The sequence below is a fragment of the Amphiura filiformis genome, chromosome 6 (genome assembly GCF_039555335.1).
Source record: "Amphiura filiformis chromosome 6, Afil_fr2py, whole genome shotgun sequence".
Taxonomy (NCBI): Eukaryota; Metazoa; Echinodermata; class Ophiuroidea; order Amphilepidida; family Amphiuridae; genus Amphiura; species Amphiura filiformis.
The window spans coordinates 73,619,756-73,637,267 of NC_092633.1; the positions used below are offsets into that span (position 1 = coordinate 73,619,756).

The window sequence follows — 17,512 nt, forward strand, 5'->3', positions numbered from 1 at the left end:
AAATTCCCCTGGACAAGGAACTCACTGCTAATTTGTCTCGTTGTAACCCGTACGTGAAACTCGGGGAGCTGATCCTGGTTGCGATGGTTATTTGTGGAATGTCTAGGGTGTGCGCTCTTGAAGCAGCAAAGTCCCTGATTTGTTGTTTAATGGTTTGTGGAATGATGTGGGGCCGTAGTGGTCAGCGACAACCTGTAAAGTGTGCTGAGGCTTGTGGATCAATGTCTAGGCGTTGTGCCTGTGAGTAGCGCACTATAAATCACTGCGCTTTTAAAAAAAAAAAAAAAATTTTAATAATATTCTTGAGCAACTGAGCGAAAAAAATGAATGTCATGTTGCCTTGTCATTTGAAGGAGGGTGAAAAGCCTGTCAGGGTCCAAAGAGGACTAGAGTAACATTAAATTTCATTTTCCACAATGATTATACCCAACAATAATAGGGCAATCATCCCCCATGCCCAACCCCTGGCTACACCCCTGACCAAGTGTTTCTCACATATCAGACATTGACTATAGATCACCTTTGACGATTATATCAGGGCAATTCAAATTACTATGTAAAATTAACCAAATCAAAATGCCTTGATAAAATTAAATATGTCCTACAGTACATTGTCATTATCTGTCATACTCCTCAAGGTCAAATGTTCTTCCTTATTAATTTGACAGTGATTACAAAGTACCTTGACTTTTTAAACAGAGCTAGATGGCTAGGGACACACAAATGTAAGGATGTATTTGCAGAAGGGTAGAAGCTAAAGCAATATGACCGGTAGTCTAGGGTATTATAACAACAAGGATATCCAGATTGGAGTGAACTAGGCAAGAGGAGAATCAACTTTAGCATAACACATGTGTACGTCCTTTGGAAAGTAGGCTACAAATTGGGTTCAAAATGGGAAGAAAGTCCCTGATAAATAGGGACAACAATTACACTGCATTATAGGAACAAAATTACATTAAAGTCTGATACTTGAACTTGATATGAATCCCATATTCCGGTTGTTCATACATTCTCTCTCTCAACTTGACTATGTGTATGCATGATATCATTCAGGAAGGAAGAGAGAGAGAACTCTAGGGCCAAGACAGAATCATAATGGAACAGGAACAATGTGGCACTATTTATTCTCACGATGACTCTCACTAGCTTTTATAGCTGCACCATGATTTGTGATTCTGTTTAGATAACAAATAGAAACAAACTCCAAATGATTTACAATTATATCACCACCCACTAGTAGCCATTTCCATATCTTTCTTGGTATGTTTTACTCTTTTACTTATTTTTAAAACCAGATGTATTTCCATATCTACAAATTCAAAACTGAAAAATAAAGTAGGATCCCAACTTCACTACTTTCAAAAACTGTAGTTTCATTGTTCCTGTTCCTGGAGCACAGCAAGTAATTGAGCACCAACAGCATTTTTCCTTTGGTGCTGTTGGTTATTTATTCTTTTTCTTTCTTTTTATTTGATTCGTGTACATCATAGTTTTGATACATACATGTATCTCTATAAAGCTCAAAGCTAGCAGGGATTTATTTGTTTGCTTGGCAAATATGCAGCAAGAAAGAGAGAAACAAAACTTATTTCTGATTAGCTGGATATTTTTATCTAAAGTTGGGGAGGGAGAAAAAAGATCTATGCACTAACCTTCTGCTGTTGGATCAGGGTCCATAAAATCTACTGGTTGTGACCTAAGATTAAAGTGATAATAAAAGACACATGTAAGCAAACAAGCCATTAAATATGTCATTTTAACATTTTTAACAGGTTAATATAACACAATGATGTGATTACAAAAAAAACCTGCAAGGTTAACAAATTGTGTTACTCTCTTTTGAATTTTTTACAAAAAAGGAAAACTACCAACTATCAGAAAAATGCTGCACCACTAAAGAAGAAGTTAACTAGAAAAAAATATGAAAGAGAAAAATAGAAATACAATAGATCACAACTAAATACATGCACATATAACATGCACACTAGCTGTACCATTAATTATAGGATGCCAATGAGACAAGCTCAGATTACACTTCCTGATCAAATGAAACAATACTTGTTCAATCTGGCAAATGCAAACTATGAAAATAAGCAACATATTTATATGCTACATGAACAAACAAACAAATAGGTAAATAAATGTTTTTTAAAACAAATCAATAAATCAATAAGAAAATAAAATAAAAACAAGAAAATTAATGTATACAGTCTTGCTTGAAAGCAGAATATTTTTGTGACACACACATATAACACCCATTTTAGAGACTCAAAAGTGCCCTAGATATACATTTTTTGTATAATGCTACATGGTAAATCTGCCAGTTGGGTTTGTCTCTGACACTCATGAGGGCAAATAACACAATGAACATGGTGTTTTTCGTCAAGAGCCCAAATCGAACGATAGTTTATATAGTTAGTAAAAGCATTCTGTGCTTATTTTTGACATAACACTTTACATGCAGAACACAAGCAAAAAATACATCAAAAAAAATTAACTAAATTTCAGCCAATATTTGCCCTCCACTCCACATCGCCCATGCATTGGCACCCTGTGATCTGTGCGCCAGTCATTACCGATCATAATACCTCAATTTTAAATTCATATCCAACCAAAGTATATTGGATGAATATGTTTTAATATTTAAATCAGGAACATGTAAAAATATGGGGAGCCATCAAGAATTGTGGTGGTCAAAATATGGTTACTTGTGTCCAAATTGATAATATTACATAGAAGTACATTTTAAACAAATTACTCAAAAACTGGGGCTACCATGGTTGCTTCTGTCTCTTCCAATTGCTACGGTGCTGACATGATGAGTGCTTTTAATAACCATGTCTTTTTAGTTTGTACAATGTAGGAGATGCAATTTATTATCATATTAGAGTGATGATTTACACAGTAAAATAAATGCATACAGACAAACAGGAAATAGCTCTGCCCCCACAGAATTAATTTGGTGAGCTGACACATAATGAAACAAAACTAAGGTTTTGCACCCATGCTGAAACTATTTTTACACTACAAAAATATATTTTCTTGATTGTCAGAACATGTACAGTGAATTAGTGGTACTGGTTCTGATCATCTATGTTCTGATGTTGGTACTCCCATTTTATACAAAATCACTGTATTGCAATCTTTTGCTGCAAAAGCACCAATGGTGCAGTGGCATAGCAATACATCATTTTGATTAGAAAACCATATTCATTAATTCATTCAAGAGTCAAATATCATTGTAATTATTTTACACATTTATTTAGTATTTCATTTTCATTTCATTCTTTTCTCCTCTGCATGATTAAATGGTAAACAGTTCTTGCTTGTTTTGTTTTTCCTATTTATTTGCTATTGAAATTACATTTTTAATACACATAACATGTCTACTGTGCACCTACACACATACAGAAAGACAACATTTGAACATAGAGAAATTAAGACATGCAGCTTCGCAAATTAAATGTTGGAAATCAGATCATACATACCTTTTAACAAAGAAAAAGAAGAAGCCTTTGTAGGCCTATTGTGATTGCATGAAGGGAAAGTTAAATGACACTAATTAATTAATTAATTTATACAGCTTTTTAGACACACTTTCAATGTGTTTTGGTTTTGTAATAACTGTACTTTTTACTTTTACATACTGTTTTAAGTGGGCTCATATGCCCAAATCATCAATCCTATATGCTCTTACCATGATCATGATTGTGGTATGTTATGTGGTGTGATCAAGTGTAATTTATAGCTTTTACCCATTTAGGTTAAAATCACTAAAATGTATGCACTTTCAAGAGTAGGTGTACATTTTGTAATCATAATGTAATCATCCATAAGGCATATTTCATGCATGAAATACTCAATTAAATCACCACATACAAATATTCATTCATTCTGTGTCACTTCACTATGGATTCTGCACACCTGTTTCTCAGTGTAATAAATAACATTTATGGATATAATCATATTTAGTCAGTAGTCACACAAATACAACTTACAAATGGTGACAAATTATTGACTCTGACTGTGTCACATAAAACCAACAAGTAATGATGTGTTTTTTAGACATATTTTGCTTGAAATAGACTTATTTGGTCAATAATTAAGTATGGGCAAATGACTCACAGCAGGGCCGTAGCAAGGTTGAAAAATGTGGGGAGGCCATCACAAATATGGGGCGGCCAAATTACAAATAATATGCCCAAATTGATATAAAGATATAAAGAAAAACATATCAAATTTCTCAAAAAGTGGGGCGGCTATGGCATCCCCGGCCGCCCCGCTTGCTACGGCCCTGACTCACAGAGTTTTATCTGTGAAAGTCAATTTTGACATAAAGATGGTGACATCACAAGAAAGGAAGATTGGGGTCCTAGTGTTAACTCAAAGGCCATCTAACCAACTCAAAAACATGGATAGCATATCTACAATGTATTCACTTCATAAATCTCTGTCTATATTATATAGTGTCCTTGTAGAAGAATCTCTCTCTCTCCAGGTCCAGCAATCTGATACCTTTATTGTGGCATGGATGGTCAGCGGCACTAGCTTTGAAGTTCAGCGTGTGCTGCATTGGCTTAGCATTGTTTCTTGCATGTACATATGCGCCAAGTTAAGGCTATCAAACAAAACTATTGGAGGTCCAAAACAAGTCAACAATGTGCACCTTTTTCAAACAATTTGAAATTATTTGAAAAAAAGTGGACACAAATTTGAAAAGTGGACACCATTTCAGTGTCTACTTTTCAAAGATTGTGGCTACTTTTATAAAAATTTGATTTGTACAGGTTGACATTACATGCTATCATTATGAACCTATTTTTTATAACAAAAATCCATGACCCACTTGTATTACTACCCCTGAATATGACCAGTACAGTCTGATTAATGGACTTGATAGCACTCAGAAATAATTTGGTTGGGTTGGGTAATGGATAATTCTTATCATCATCAGAATTGAACTACATTTATTACATCAGCTTTCCATTTGATGCTAATAATCTCACTGCATGGTACAATGTTTCATTACAGGACATGCTAATCAAAATCTATTAACAATATCATAGACCCTCGCAATGCAATTAAAATTTCAATAAACCAACCAACCCATTTGTATACTGCAATGGGACTGTGTGCGACTAGTGCAGGTATGCATGTGTGGTGCAAAGTCCTCAATGTACATGTACCTGACTCACCACAGACAACCTACACAAATAACAGCATATTTATCCAAATATTGAAGTTGTTTTGAATAATTTGTTAGCCTAATTCAAAGTGATGGGATTTTATCTTTACAAAAGAATAAAAATGTTTTTAAAATGATAGAATTTGTATACAAAGTGGAACCCTTCTAGTTCTACAAGTACATGTATAGAACAGTAAAACGTGGAACACATGGCAAAAAAATTTATGCATACTTCAATGTACTTGCAACTGAAAGCCAGGAATCAGGATAAGATAAAAAAGTAAACAAACCAAGTTACTTCTAAATTTCCTTTGCTGTAACGCTCCTAAATGGTTTTGAAACTTTTTTCAGAAAGATAATACAGAAAATGTGAATTCTTGATGCCCAGTTTCCAAATCATTCTTTGAAGGCCAGCATAAAGGGAGACACAATGATATTCGTCCACACCCGAATTTGAGATGTCTTTATATTTTTATGAACATTAAGATCTATGTATTCTTTCACTTAAAACAGAAAAAATACAACGCTTTACTATTTCCTCTCATTTTTCCTTGATTTAAAAATCATTATTTTACTCTTTCTATCTAAATTTTAAGTCACATGGCTCAAGAGACCTGAAGTAATTTGACAGGAAATATCAGGAATGCGCAAATGCAAAATATTCTTATTACGCGCACAATTCGTACCAGGTGACACATTGCAAACCTGTGTATTGTAAAGTGAATATGGCATCACGTTGGGAAAAAAACCCAGATCGTTAAAGCGCATTTTTCTGTGCTTGGTAAAAGATCATGGAAACACAATTCTGCATAGTTTACAGTGTTGTTGTGGGCTAGCTAGTGTGATTACAGTCCATATATGCCTTCAAAGAAAGGAAATTGCGAACCTTGACATATCTAATGTAGTCAATGTACTACTATCCAGTAATATCAGAGAAGATCTAGAATACGTCAAAGTGCGTAACTCTTCCAAGGAAGGAATACATTCTTCTATCGACTTGTTGAAGTCTGGTTTATAATGAAACACAGGCCTGAGAGTGTCTTTGAAAAAATATCTGTTTTTAGCTTTAAAAATCTGAAATTATTTAAACCATACATATTTTTGTACACAACAAGTGTAGAAAAATATCTGAAAGTTGAAAAAAAAATATCTGAAAACAGATAAATATCTGTTCTCTCACACCCCTCTAAAACAACACATCTGTCTATGTAAGTGGAAACGGGGATCCAAGGCTGAAGAAATTGTGTGAAAGGTGAAAATAGCACCATTTTGGAAATAGTCAACTGTGCAACGATTTTATGCACAGGATATAAAAGTCTTCAGTGGACTTCGCTGAACAGTGATCTAATTCTTCACAGGACAAGTGTATCAAGATATACATCAAGATTCAAGAACATTGACATCAGAACTTTCAAATGTTCTCTCACAAGATTATTGACAAATCATACTTATCTTTTGATTAAAATATTCAGGTATTGTTAACTTAATTAAACAGTGTGTTTCGTTGTGCATTCTGAAATGACTTTTGTTAAAAAGGTTTTTTTGGCCTTGAGTCATTAACAACTTGTAACAATATCCAACGCAGTCAAGTCGCATGAAATCTGTATGTTGTTAACGCCAGCAAATGTTTTATGTAAACAAAACAAAGATTTGCAGTCAACAAGCCACTCAGATTTTAAAATTATTTTGAATTTTGGCACACTAAAACCAGACATTTTGGATTCATTGGTACAAAAAGATGCAAATTAGGTTGTTTTGTGCATAATTTTGACATTTTTTACTAAAACAGTGAGTTCTCAGCAGTGTTCGAAATAAGCACTTATCCTCTTGTCCAAAAATCACTGGGGACAACCATATTGAGCTATGCACTTATCCCCTGGACAACCACTTTATTTTACCTCCAAAAGTATGTTTTGGGGACAACCAAAATGTATTGAGGACAAGCAGAATTTATGCTTTAGTTATCCTCGGGATAACCTCCATATTTTCCTTACATTGTATTTCGGACACTGGTTCTCAGAGTTCACTTTTGACAACATTGCACATCGATTTTTGTGACAAGATAATTAGAAAAATATGCACACAAAACGAAAAATTTAAAAGAATTATTGAAGTCTGGTATACCAGGTTAAATATAACCGGAGGCACAGAAGGCAATTGCCTTGGGTGCCCCATGCCTTTGCCTTGGTGCCCATCAAAATGTGTAACTTTGGATGCATTCTTTAGCATATGATTACCTTGGTGCCCTAGCAGCCCTTAGCAGAATTGCCTGGCTGCCCTCGCAAATGCCAAATGAACTTTTTCCCTGATGTACAATGTATGCACATTGCACAAATTATTACATTTGAACACACCGACCACCCCCACCCCACCCCAACCAATGGTACCATAGTCGGTAGTGGTAAATTACGGCAGCCAAATCATGCCATACCAGTTTGAATGTATGTGTATACTTTTTTTGACACATTGGGTGTACACACTACAGGCCTTGTACTGGAAGAGGTTCCCATTGTTGATATATTGATCACTTCCTCTCTTCAAGGTCTATAGATTTTATTTGACTTATCTATGTGAAACATTTGCCTTTTTGTATTTAATAAAACTTAGAGATTAAACCTTATTATTAATTTGCCAAACTATCAATGTACCAAATTAAAACAATTAGAGATCTCCTCCAATAAGTGCCTGCCTCAAATGACTTTATTAATGAAAAGTTCTGTCTAACCACACCTGTGCAACTTAATTATTTCAAATGATTATGCAGTGTGTAAATTTCAGTCCAAAAGCAAATAGTCTGCAGGACAGGCTGCTCCTGACAGTATTCCCTCCGGCTTGAAAGTAACCTGTCCATATTGCTTGATTTGGTTTTGATGTAGCAGTGCTCGGGAGCTGTCATCGACTCATAGTTATTAGTTATTAGTGTATAACATTTCCTAGGTGGGAAAAATAGTACATAGCGGCAACATTTCAGGGTGTCTGTCGGACGGACTGGTTAGGAAAATAGCACGTACGGAGACAAAGTAGCCCGTCTGGGACAGGCTCTATTTTACACACTGGATTATGCAATGCATACAATGTGAATTCCTATAAGTATCTTTCATTTCATAATTGTAATGTTTTTATTCGCTTTAATGGTCAATATGAGTGTGTTTTTAGTTAAAACTATGTGATTCATGCTTGATAATTTTTTTGCTAACATATAGGCCTAATGCATAATGTTGTAATTGCCAGAGTGTTCCTTTTATGTACCAGACGACCATACATTAGGTACAGAATATGGTACATGTTAAAACAAGAATTACACGGTTCGTACTTAAGGTGGCCCCCACTCAAAGATGTGTACATTATAAAGGTTTGTAATTATACAACTAAGTCACTAATTCAGAAATATGCATTATAACATGACACAAAACTGTGCAGCACACAGGCTGCCATCACATACCAAGTTTGATATAAACTGCTCAAATAAAGAAAGTCCGCAGTCATATAACCTGTCCTACACCAAAACCTGATCTTGTTATGACAATTTGATTGATACAGTTGTGTGCAGAATCTTGTTAGCTCCAATTTGATACCAAATTTGCTACCAAGCACTCAAAAATGACAAAGAATGATGCCAGTTTATGGCATTTGGTGCATTTTCAAAAGTTGCAAATCAAATGAAGCACGCGGTCGAAATTGCTTAGCGTGGCAATATGGTCAAGCTTGCTTGCCCACGACTATCCCAAGTGCGCGCTTTATTCATGTTAATTTAAAACGCATGGATTGCACAGTGCTTTAAAGATGAATGCTAGGGCACGATGCGATCGATATGACCTAGCGGTTGTTTTGGGCTATGTCAATGGTCGCGCTCTGCCATTCTCCTCTACAGGTCCGCGTGGTCCGTTTTTAATTTGCAACTTTTGAAAATGCACCAAATTTCATATACTGGTATCAATCTCTGTGAATTTAGAGTTTTATGCAGCAAATTTGGTATCAAATTGCAGCTAACAAGATACTGAACACGTCCTTTTCAATCAAATTGTCATAACAAGATCAGGTTTTGGTGTAGGACGGGTTACATGACTGCGGACTTTCTTTATTTGAGCAGTTTAAAATTGGACAGATTGAGCATGATATCTGAATTTAGCTAGAGTTTTCAAATGATATAATTTGAAAACTCTAGCGAGATCGATAAATTCAGGTATCATGCGAAAGTATCTGTCCAATTTTATCATTCTTCAGAATCTTTTTTGGTCAAAAACATGATTTTTAGTAGAAAACATGATTTTTGGTAAAAAACATGACTTTGCTCAAAATGTGATTTTTTTTTGGTCAAAAATGTGATTGTTGGTTAAAAATGTGATTTTCTTTGGTCAAAAATGTGATTTTTTGGTCAAAATGTGATTTATGGTCAAAAATGTGATTTTTGGTGAAAAATGGTCATGGCATGTCAGAATTTACAAAAAAAGATTAAAAAATCACACCAAGAGACATGTTGACTTTTACACATAAAATGAACTATGCACTTTATGAAGAGGTTACAGATATGAAAAAAAAACCTGTAGCTCCGGGAGACCGATACACAAATTTATCGGACAGCTAGGTTATGTATATGTACACAGGTATAGGATGCAAGATTCTGAAGACATAATAATGAAGTTGATTGGTTATTGCGTTGGAGCTGCACAGTGCATTAACTAATTTGCTTTTGCCCGGACAGCCAGCCAAACAAACAACCAGGCAGGCAGGCAACCAACCAACCATTTGGATGATAACATAAGCCCCACATGTGTGTGAGGGCCAAAATTGTGTACACTATCTAAGCAAAATATTAAGGAAAATGTTGCCATTTAGTTATTATGTTTGAGTCATGAACTGATTTTTATTCAAATCTTTTTTGTGTGACCTGATTGTCAGAGTCATCCCCCATTTTTCTTCACCAAAACTGAGATTTTTGTATTAAAAGAAAGCCAATATTTTTTCATTACCCCAGTAATATATTGTGGGATAGGCTTTTACAACAGGAATTCATAACAATTGTTAAGTTTTTAGCGGGTTCACCGTCAGACAAGTTTAGAACAGTCAAGCTTTCATCATGCTTGTTCACTGTTGACAAAGGGCGGTCTTCATCAGTGATTCATGGAAGGAATTAGGTACGTACATCGTAAGTGCTTCATTATATTTAGAAAGGTATAATCTGACTACAAACTTGCCAAATTGGCAACTTTACATTGTATTTAGCTTTCATTTGGGATTTGTTCAGTAGTTTATCATGGGGTCAAATTTTTGGACGGTCATTTTGGGGTCATCTGGGGTCACCCAAGGTCAAATTACGAAAAACTGTCGTATGGGCATGAAACGTGGTGGGTACAGTCAACATTTAGAGCCAAATTTTGGAAGGTCATTTCGAGGTCATCTGAGGTCAGATTAGTAAAAACTGTCCTATGGGCATAAAACTTGGTGAGTACAGTCACCATCAGCCAGGTAATTGCGACAGCCGAGAACCGCCAAATACGGGTAACCGCCTAGTATTATTGAATAGTTTTCAAACGACTCAAGGTTTAGATATATAGCGAAGTCAATTATAATACAGAATGCTAACGCCGTGAAGAGCAGGGACTCACACACATTTTGAAGAGTATTGCTTAATTCATAAGCAAACTGAACACAATCTTCAAAAAAAATATGAAAAGAAAAATTGACAAAAAAGTGTTTTTTGTTTGTTTTTTTACTTTAAAAAATGTGGGGTTTTTTTCTGCATTTTTATTAAATAGTAAAAAAGGTGGCGACGGCAAAAAAGGAAGTGGACGGGAACAAGAAACTTGTAATTTTTGTTATTTGGCATTATCTTATTGCTGACTTTGGTCTAATTGGAACAAATCATGTGTTTAATATGCAAATAACTAGTAACAAGTAAAATAATTACATACAGGTATCGATTTTCAATGATAACTTACTTGGTCTGCTCATACGCAGAATTCTAATCAAAGTGAATAGAAAGGTATGTTGCCTGTTGTTTGATTTTACACCTGTGTCTGAAACCCACTTCAAAGTCAAATCTCTGCCATTAACAATGCGAGTGATCTTGTTCACACATTCATGTCACCTTGTCATTTGTCAGATGTCACCTATAAGACACATTGTAAGAAAAGCAAAGGGTGGGTCAATATCTTTAAGAAAAGGACTAACAAATGTCAGAAATTATACCACAACTCAGTGCCGCCGAGAGCCATTATGGGCCCGGGGGTGAAATGAACTCACAGGCCCCTTTGATTAGCGATGACGGTGCTGGGCTTCATTTGTGTGTGTGTGGGATCAGTGGCGTAAATTTCTTTGTGACATACTGACATGGGAGGGGTAAAATCTTTGAACAAATGTTGAAGCTAGTGTTGGCCGATCCCGATCTGTGAATCGGAGATCGGTGCCGATATGGACTGCATCGGCCTTGAATCTGAATCGGCAAATGAGCTATCAGCTGCCGATCTAGCTTACCGATCTCTGAACTTGACAGTAATAAAAGTACACAACAATTCTTTAAGCTTACCATTACTTTCTTATGTAACATTACTACTATTTAATGCCAATATATTTCCAAAAAAGCGTTGTTACCACCGCAAGAATCATGTCGTTTCATACTGTATTTTATAATATTATCCACTCAGTGACAACACTCCCGACTGTACAGTGCGTCCCTGGGAAAAATTTGTAAACACTTTAAGTTTAACACTCGACATGTGCGCCCTTCAATGTCGGGTTTCCCAAGGTGAATTTGAGGGCATGTTATTTTTAGAATCGCGCACATTCGCGCTATTCCTCCGCTATTCACGGACGATTTCATCTCTTAATCTCCGAACACGTGAATTCTTTCTGTAAACAACTCTGCACAACCAATCAGGATGGCAATTCCGTGGTATTCCCCAATACGTCATATGCATAAATTATTATAATATCGATGGAGCTGATTTAGCTCAGGGTCATCGAATCAATTCGCGCAGTGATTCGCCTAACTTGGTACACACGCAAATCAAAGTTGATGCGCGGAGAAGAAAGAAGAATAAAACAATCAAGAGAAATGGATTAATGATTAAACTTCCGACAATCGGAGGCACTGAGTGAGTAACGCTGGGACTTGGGGTGTAAAATGGTATTTTATTTGGGTTGATATTGACATGAAAAACCTCTAAAAAGCGGTCTTGGGAATTAAGCTTTGACTGTTAACATTACTGGGCCCGACTTGAATGAACTTGTACTGGTTGTAAAATAACATTTAAGGAATCTGAATCGGGATCGGATCGGCCCGATCTGCTAATTTTCAGATCGGAGATCGGCAGATCCGATCTTGGGTTGGATCGGCCAACACTAGTTGAAGCGGAGCAAAGTACCAGTTGCGTGTTTAGCTGCTAATGATCAAATATGAACAATGAAGGAGACAAATGCGCGCGAAGCGCAAATTTGCTATTGTAAGTCGCATTTTCCTCCCAGATTAAGTTTATGACAACCTCAACACAAAATGCAGAAAAAATTGCCAACTTCAATGCCAAAATGATCAAGTATGAAGCGTGAACTTGAATTGGGCAAATGCGCGCGAGGGTTCATCTTTTTAATTTTATCACACCGTAAACATTCGCCTAATGGCGCACCTTGGCTCCTTTGCCGATTCAACCAGCGATTCCTGCTGTTGTTTTGGTTCCACGCCAGCACCCCCAGTACACGCATGGAGGCCGCCATCTTGGAAAAAAGGGGTGCTGGCGACCATCGACTTCGCCGTCGCCAGCACCCCGATCGCGCCCAGCACCATGACTACAGCGTAACGATACGCGTTCCCGATTAATCAATCATCGGGGTCAATTACCTCGAGCTTCACAACAATATCTTACGTGTTGGCGTGAAATTAAGGTTAATTTTCGTGATTGAAACAGTATTTTTCTTGTATAAATATTGGCCTGGATAGCGGGATTGTTGGTCGATTTGATGTAATTAATAAATTAAGTTCATGGATGCGGTAAAAATATTATTAAAAGTATTAAAACCAACTGTTCAACATTTGAAAAAAATACACTGTAGCAGGCTTGAAAAAGTCTAACCTTATTAGATGCAGCAAGCCGTTATTTTTACGGGCAATTTTATTACTTGAACGCGGAGCACGGACGTGATGCAGCCGGTAGAAATCGCAGTAGTGTTCCAGGCCTACGCGATGGCATGATAGTTTTATTACTTTTTACATAGAGTGACACTTCCCAATCTTATTTATTCCCTGGTTTATATGGGATTAAGTAAACAATGACCACTGATGTAAATAATGTTATTTTGATTTGCCAGAGTTCCAATATTATTTTCTGAATTCATCGTCTTCATTCTATAGTGGCGTATAGTGATTTCCGCGACTGCCCACCACTTTCCAAAAGCGATACATCAAAAAGTAGGCCTACTGTTTTCGCAATGTATGTTCCGGTGTGAATATTGTAATTTTTCCTCATTTTAAGGGGTGGGGTATGAGCGTTTGGACAGTATTTTTTGTGGGACATGAGAGCACATCAGACATATCGAATCGCATTCTGAATACGAAGAATGTCCTTCTGATATCAAATAATTTTGATTTTTTGAAATTAGCGATATAATACACATTTTATGGCAAATGATTAAAATTGATATTTTGATATTTAAAGTCCTCAAGTAAACTTGAAAAATCTAATGATATGTACTTAAAGTGTATGTAGCTGGAATGAAAAGCCGACGATCAATTGAAAATTTTGACCTTTCGTATTGAAGATATGGATTTTTTCCCAAAAACACCATAAACAATTAGGTCTTTTGGGGAAAAAAATCCATATTTTCAATATGAAAAGTCAAAATTTTCAATTGATCGTCGGCTTTTCCTCCCAGCTACATACACTTTAAGAATATATCATTAGATTTATAAGATTTACTTCCAGGACTGTTATATATATATCAAAAATGTGAAAAATATCAAATTTTAATAATTTGTCATAAAATTTGTATTATATCGTGAATTTCAAAAAATGAAAATTATTTGATATCAGAAAGACATTCTTCGTATTCAGAATGCAATTCGATATGTCTGATGTGCTCCCATGTCCCACAAAAAATACTGTCGAAACGCTCGAAACGCTCATTCCAGATCCCTTTCCAGTTTTTTGAGTACAGTAAACTTTAATTTATAGGTACGTCTGAACGTCATACAAATGATACAATGTAGGTAGAAATGATATACCCCGGTATCTACAACAATTGGACAAAATATTAGGGCCTACATTTTGGGCCTAAAAGTATGTGCTCAAATAGATCCACCATGCACTGCCAAAGTCTAGATGTAAGACGTTTAATGCACCGCTGCCACCACCCCTGACTTGGTCAATTGGATTTAGTGCCATTCTGACGATAAAAATATTTAATATATGTCTTGGCTATCATTTGATACCAAACTTACTGTCATCATCATGTCTTATTTCAGAGTGAAAAGTGTGATGCCACGCCACAACCCTATTTGGGTGTTGAGTTCAAAACGCATGGCCATTTGCCCGCAGAAATTGGCATCTCATGAATGCCCAATTCTTTGGAAAGAAGACTGACCCACTTTAGATAGAATGAACTCCTAGCTGGTGGTACTTAATAAAATACATGCCCTTGCCATTCTCTCAGTCCGAGTTGTTCCATTCATTGCACTTACCATCATCATCTGTCAAAGGGGAAACTCACACAAAATCCCTATTGGTTTGTACAGGGCCTTTCAGTTCCATCCCATTTCCTCCGCATAGAAACACCAATTTGCTTTTCCTTTTATAATCATTGGCAGTTCATACATACACGCTATATAACAGCGTGTGTGATTGGTCGAGAGCCGGGCATGAACAGCGTTTATGCCCGGTATCCCGGATGTGAGATCGCCGGGTAGGGAAAATGAAGGAAAATCGTGTTTTTCAATAATGTTGCTTGTAATTTTTTGTTATTATTTTGATGAAATAAGAATAACAAAATGTTCTGGTACATGTATGAACAGGGTTCATTCACATATTTTCATTACTAAACGGTCATGAAAAGTCATTTTTAGTCATGAAAATATAAATGAATTAGGGGTTCATTCATATATTTTCATGACTAAACGGTTGTTCATGACTAAACGGCTGACTAAACGGCTGTCTTGTGACATCTCGGGCCCAGAAGCATCCAAATTATCAATTCAAGTCTGGTCCTCCTAGGCCTATACTTTGTCTTTCTTCAACACACAAAATATAGACAGACTACTATATTTCGACAAGTCAAATATATCTTTTAAGGTAAATTTGTCATTTTGAACCTAGTGTAAAATTTTGTTGATGTGCAATTTTAGCAATATTTTTGATGAGATTGCTCATCGTGATCGGCTGTGTTTACTTCTGAAATTTCATTGAATTGCTTAAGCATTGCCTTGTAAGTTTACACTTTTGTCATGCTTCACTTCACTCAGTGAATCCAACTAAACTGCTCAAATAAAGAAAGTCCGCAGTCATGTAACCCGTTCTACATCGAAACCTGATCTTGTTATGACAATTTGATTGATAAAGGCGTGTGCAGAATTTTGTTAGCTCAATTTGATACCAAATTTGCTACCCAAAACTCTACATTCACAGAGATTGATACCTGTATATGAAATTTGGTGCATTTTCAAAAGTTGCAAATTAAAAACGGAGCACGCGGATCTGTAGGTGAATGGCAGAGTACGACCATTAACATAGCCGGAAACAACCGCTAGGTCATATCGATCGCATCGTGCCCTAGTATTCATCAGTAAAGCACTGTTACAATCCATGCGTTTTAAATTAACAATTGAATAAAGCGGGCACTTCGGATGGGTTCATCGTGGGCAAACAAGCTGACCACATTGCCACGCTAAGCAATTTCGACCGCGTGTATCGTTTTGATTTGCAACTTTTGAAAATGCACCAAATGCCATAAACTGGTATCACTCCTTGTTACTGTTGAGTGTTTGGTAGTAAATTTGGTATCAAATTAGAGCTAACAAGATCCCGCACACGACCGTATCAATCAAATTGCCATAACAAGATCAGGTTTTGAAGTAGGACGAGTTACATGACTGCGGACTTTCTTTATTTGAGCAGTTTATCATAAATCATGACTATATTTTGAATGCAATGGTCTCTAGCCTCGAGTTGAATGTGAAGCTATCGGTGAGCAAATTCATGTTCCCCCCATGAGTACAACCGTATGTGTCCCCTTCATGTCCGAGGGCATGAGTCCTGTAACGGACTGAAATGAATGCTTCCATTCATCATGCGAAAGGTGCCCGTGCCGAAGTCCGAATTGAAAAAAATCACACACACGACGCAGCGCGCAGCTGAGGCATCGTTGTTAAAACGGTGATGAAAAATGGTGAAACATGATTGAATTCCTAAATTTGGTGTACATTATCATTACGTCATGAAACAGCAGAAGGCTGCACGTAGCTAAGCTTTTAGTCATCATGAATTGTGCATGTACATTGCATTGTAGGCGATGCAAGACGTACGCGTACCTGTTCAGGTTGGGACGGAAGCGCTTCTTTCAACATTGATTACATGCTTGTTATTTCATTAAATAAAAACTTGGCTGCTTTTTGATACATAAAACACTTACTCTTATCTAATGATCCGGTGAATACAGTGTAAAATGTTTCAAATGGGTTAAAATAATCATACAAAGTCAAGTCGAAAACTGGGTGGAACACTTTCTTCGGGCTTTGGAGGTCAAGTGTCACATTAAGCAAATTTATCCTAAAGATGGCGCCATAATTTTTCATTTAGCTGTCAGAGGTAGCCCGAACTGCTGTGACAAAACTGATTTGTCTTCTTTTCTTCTTCATCTATTTAGCATGTTTAGGGCAGTGCAATAAGTATGAGCCCTCCGGGGTAAAATTTCCAAACGGCTCGCTAAAAATCGCTTGCTTCCCTCTCGGCCCGCCAAAATCGCTTGCCCCCCAGTCGGCCCGCCAAAAATCTTTGCCCCCCCTGTACATGCCAAATTTTGGGATCCCAATTTGCATAGGGCCTGCACTTTGGCTCGACATTTGAAAGGGGCGTGAGTTCATTTTTGGATACGCCCCTATTATAATTAGGTAATACTCGACTCACACACATTCCCTATAGGCCCTATGTATATACATGTACCACATGTAGTCAATCTGTCTGCTTTATCTGTATTGTGCCGTTCTTAAGCAAATACGGTAGTTAAACACGATTTCATCAAACATTATAACAATAGCTCTTTTACAGTGTGCAATCATCCCGGGCAATAATTGGGCAATAATAGAGGATGTGCGTTCACGAAATTATTGATTGGCTCCGTGAG

The 17,512-nt window shown here is 36.6% G+C and overlaps 1 protein-coding gene across 2 annotated transcripts in view; it reads right to left on the minus strand.

The window, feature by feature from the left end:
• LOC140155997 (ras-related protein Rac1-like) overlaps positions 1–16,902 on the minus strand; it is a 31,886-nt gene extending 14,984 nt beyond the window's left edge. The window contains exons 1-4 of one of the 2 annotated variants that reach the window (XM_072179056.1): positions 16,802–16,902; positions 11,128–11,298; positions 3,492–3,526; positions 1,656–1,699 (exon numbers count right to left, since the gene is read on the minus strand). In XM_072179056.1, coding sequence (XP_072035157.1) covers positions 1,656–1,680 — 25 coding nt within the window. In that variant the 5' untranslated portion in view covers positions 1,681–1,699; positions 3,492–3,526; positions 11,128–11,298; positions 16,802–16,902. The remainder of the gene's footprint in view (positions 1–1,655; positions 1,700–3,491; positions 3,527–11,127; positions 11,299–16,801) is intronic. The other variant, XM_072179055.1, reaches the window with a different exon arrangement.
• Positions 16,903–17,512: the final 610 nt, after the last annotated feature.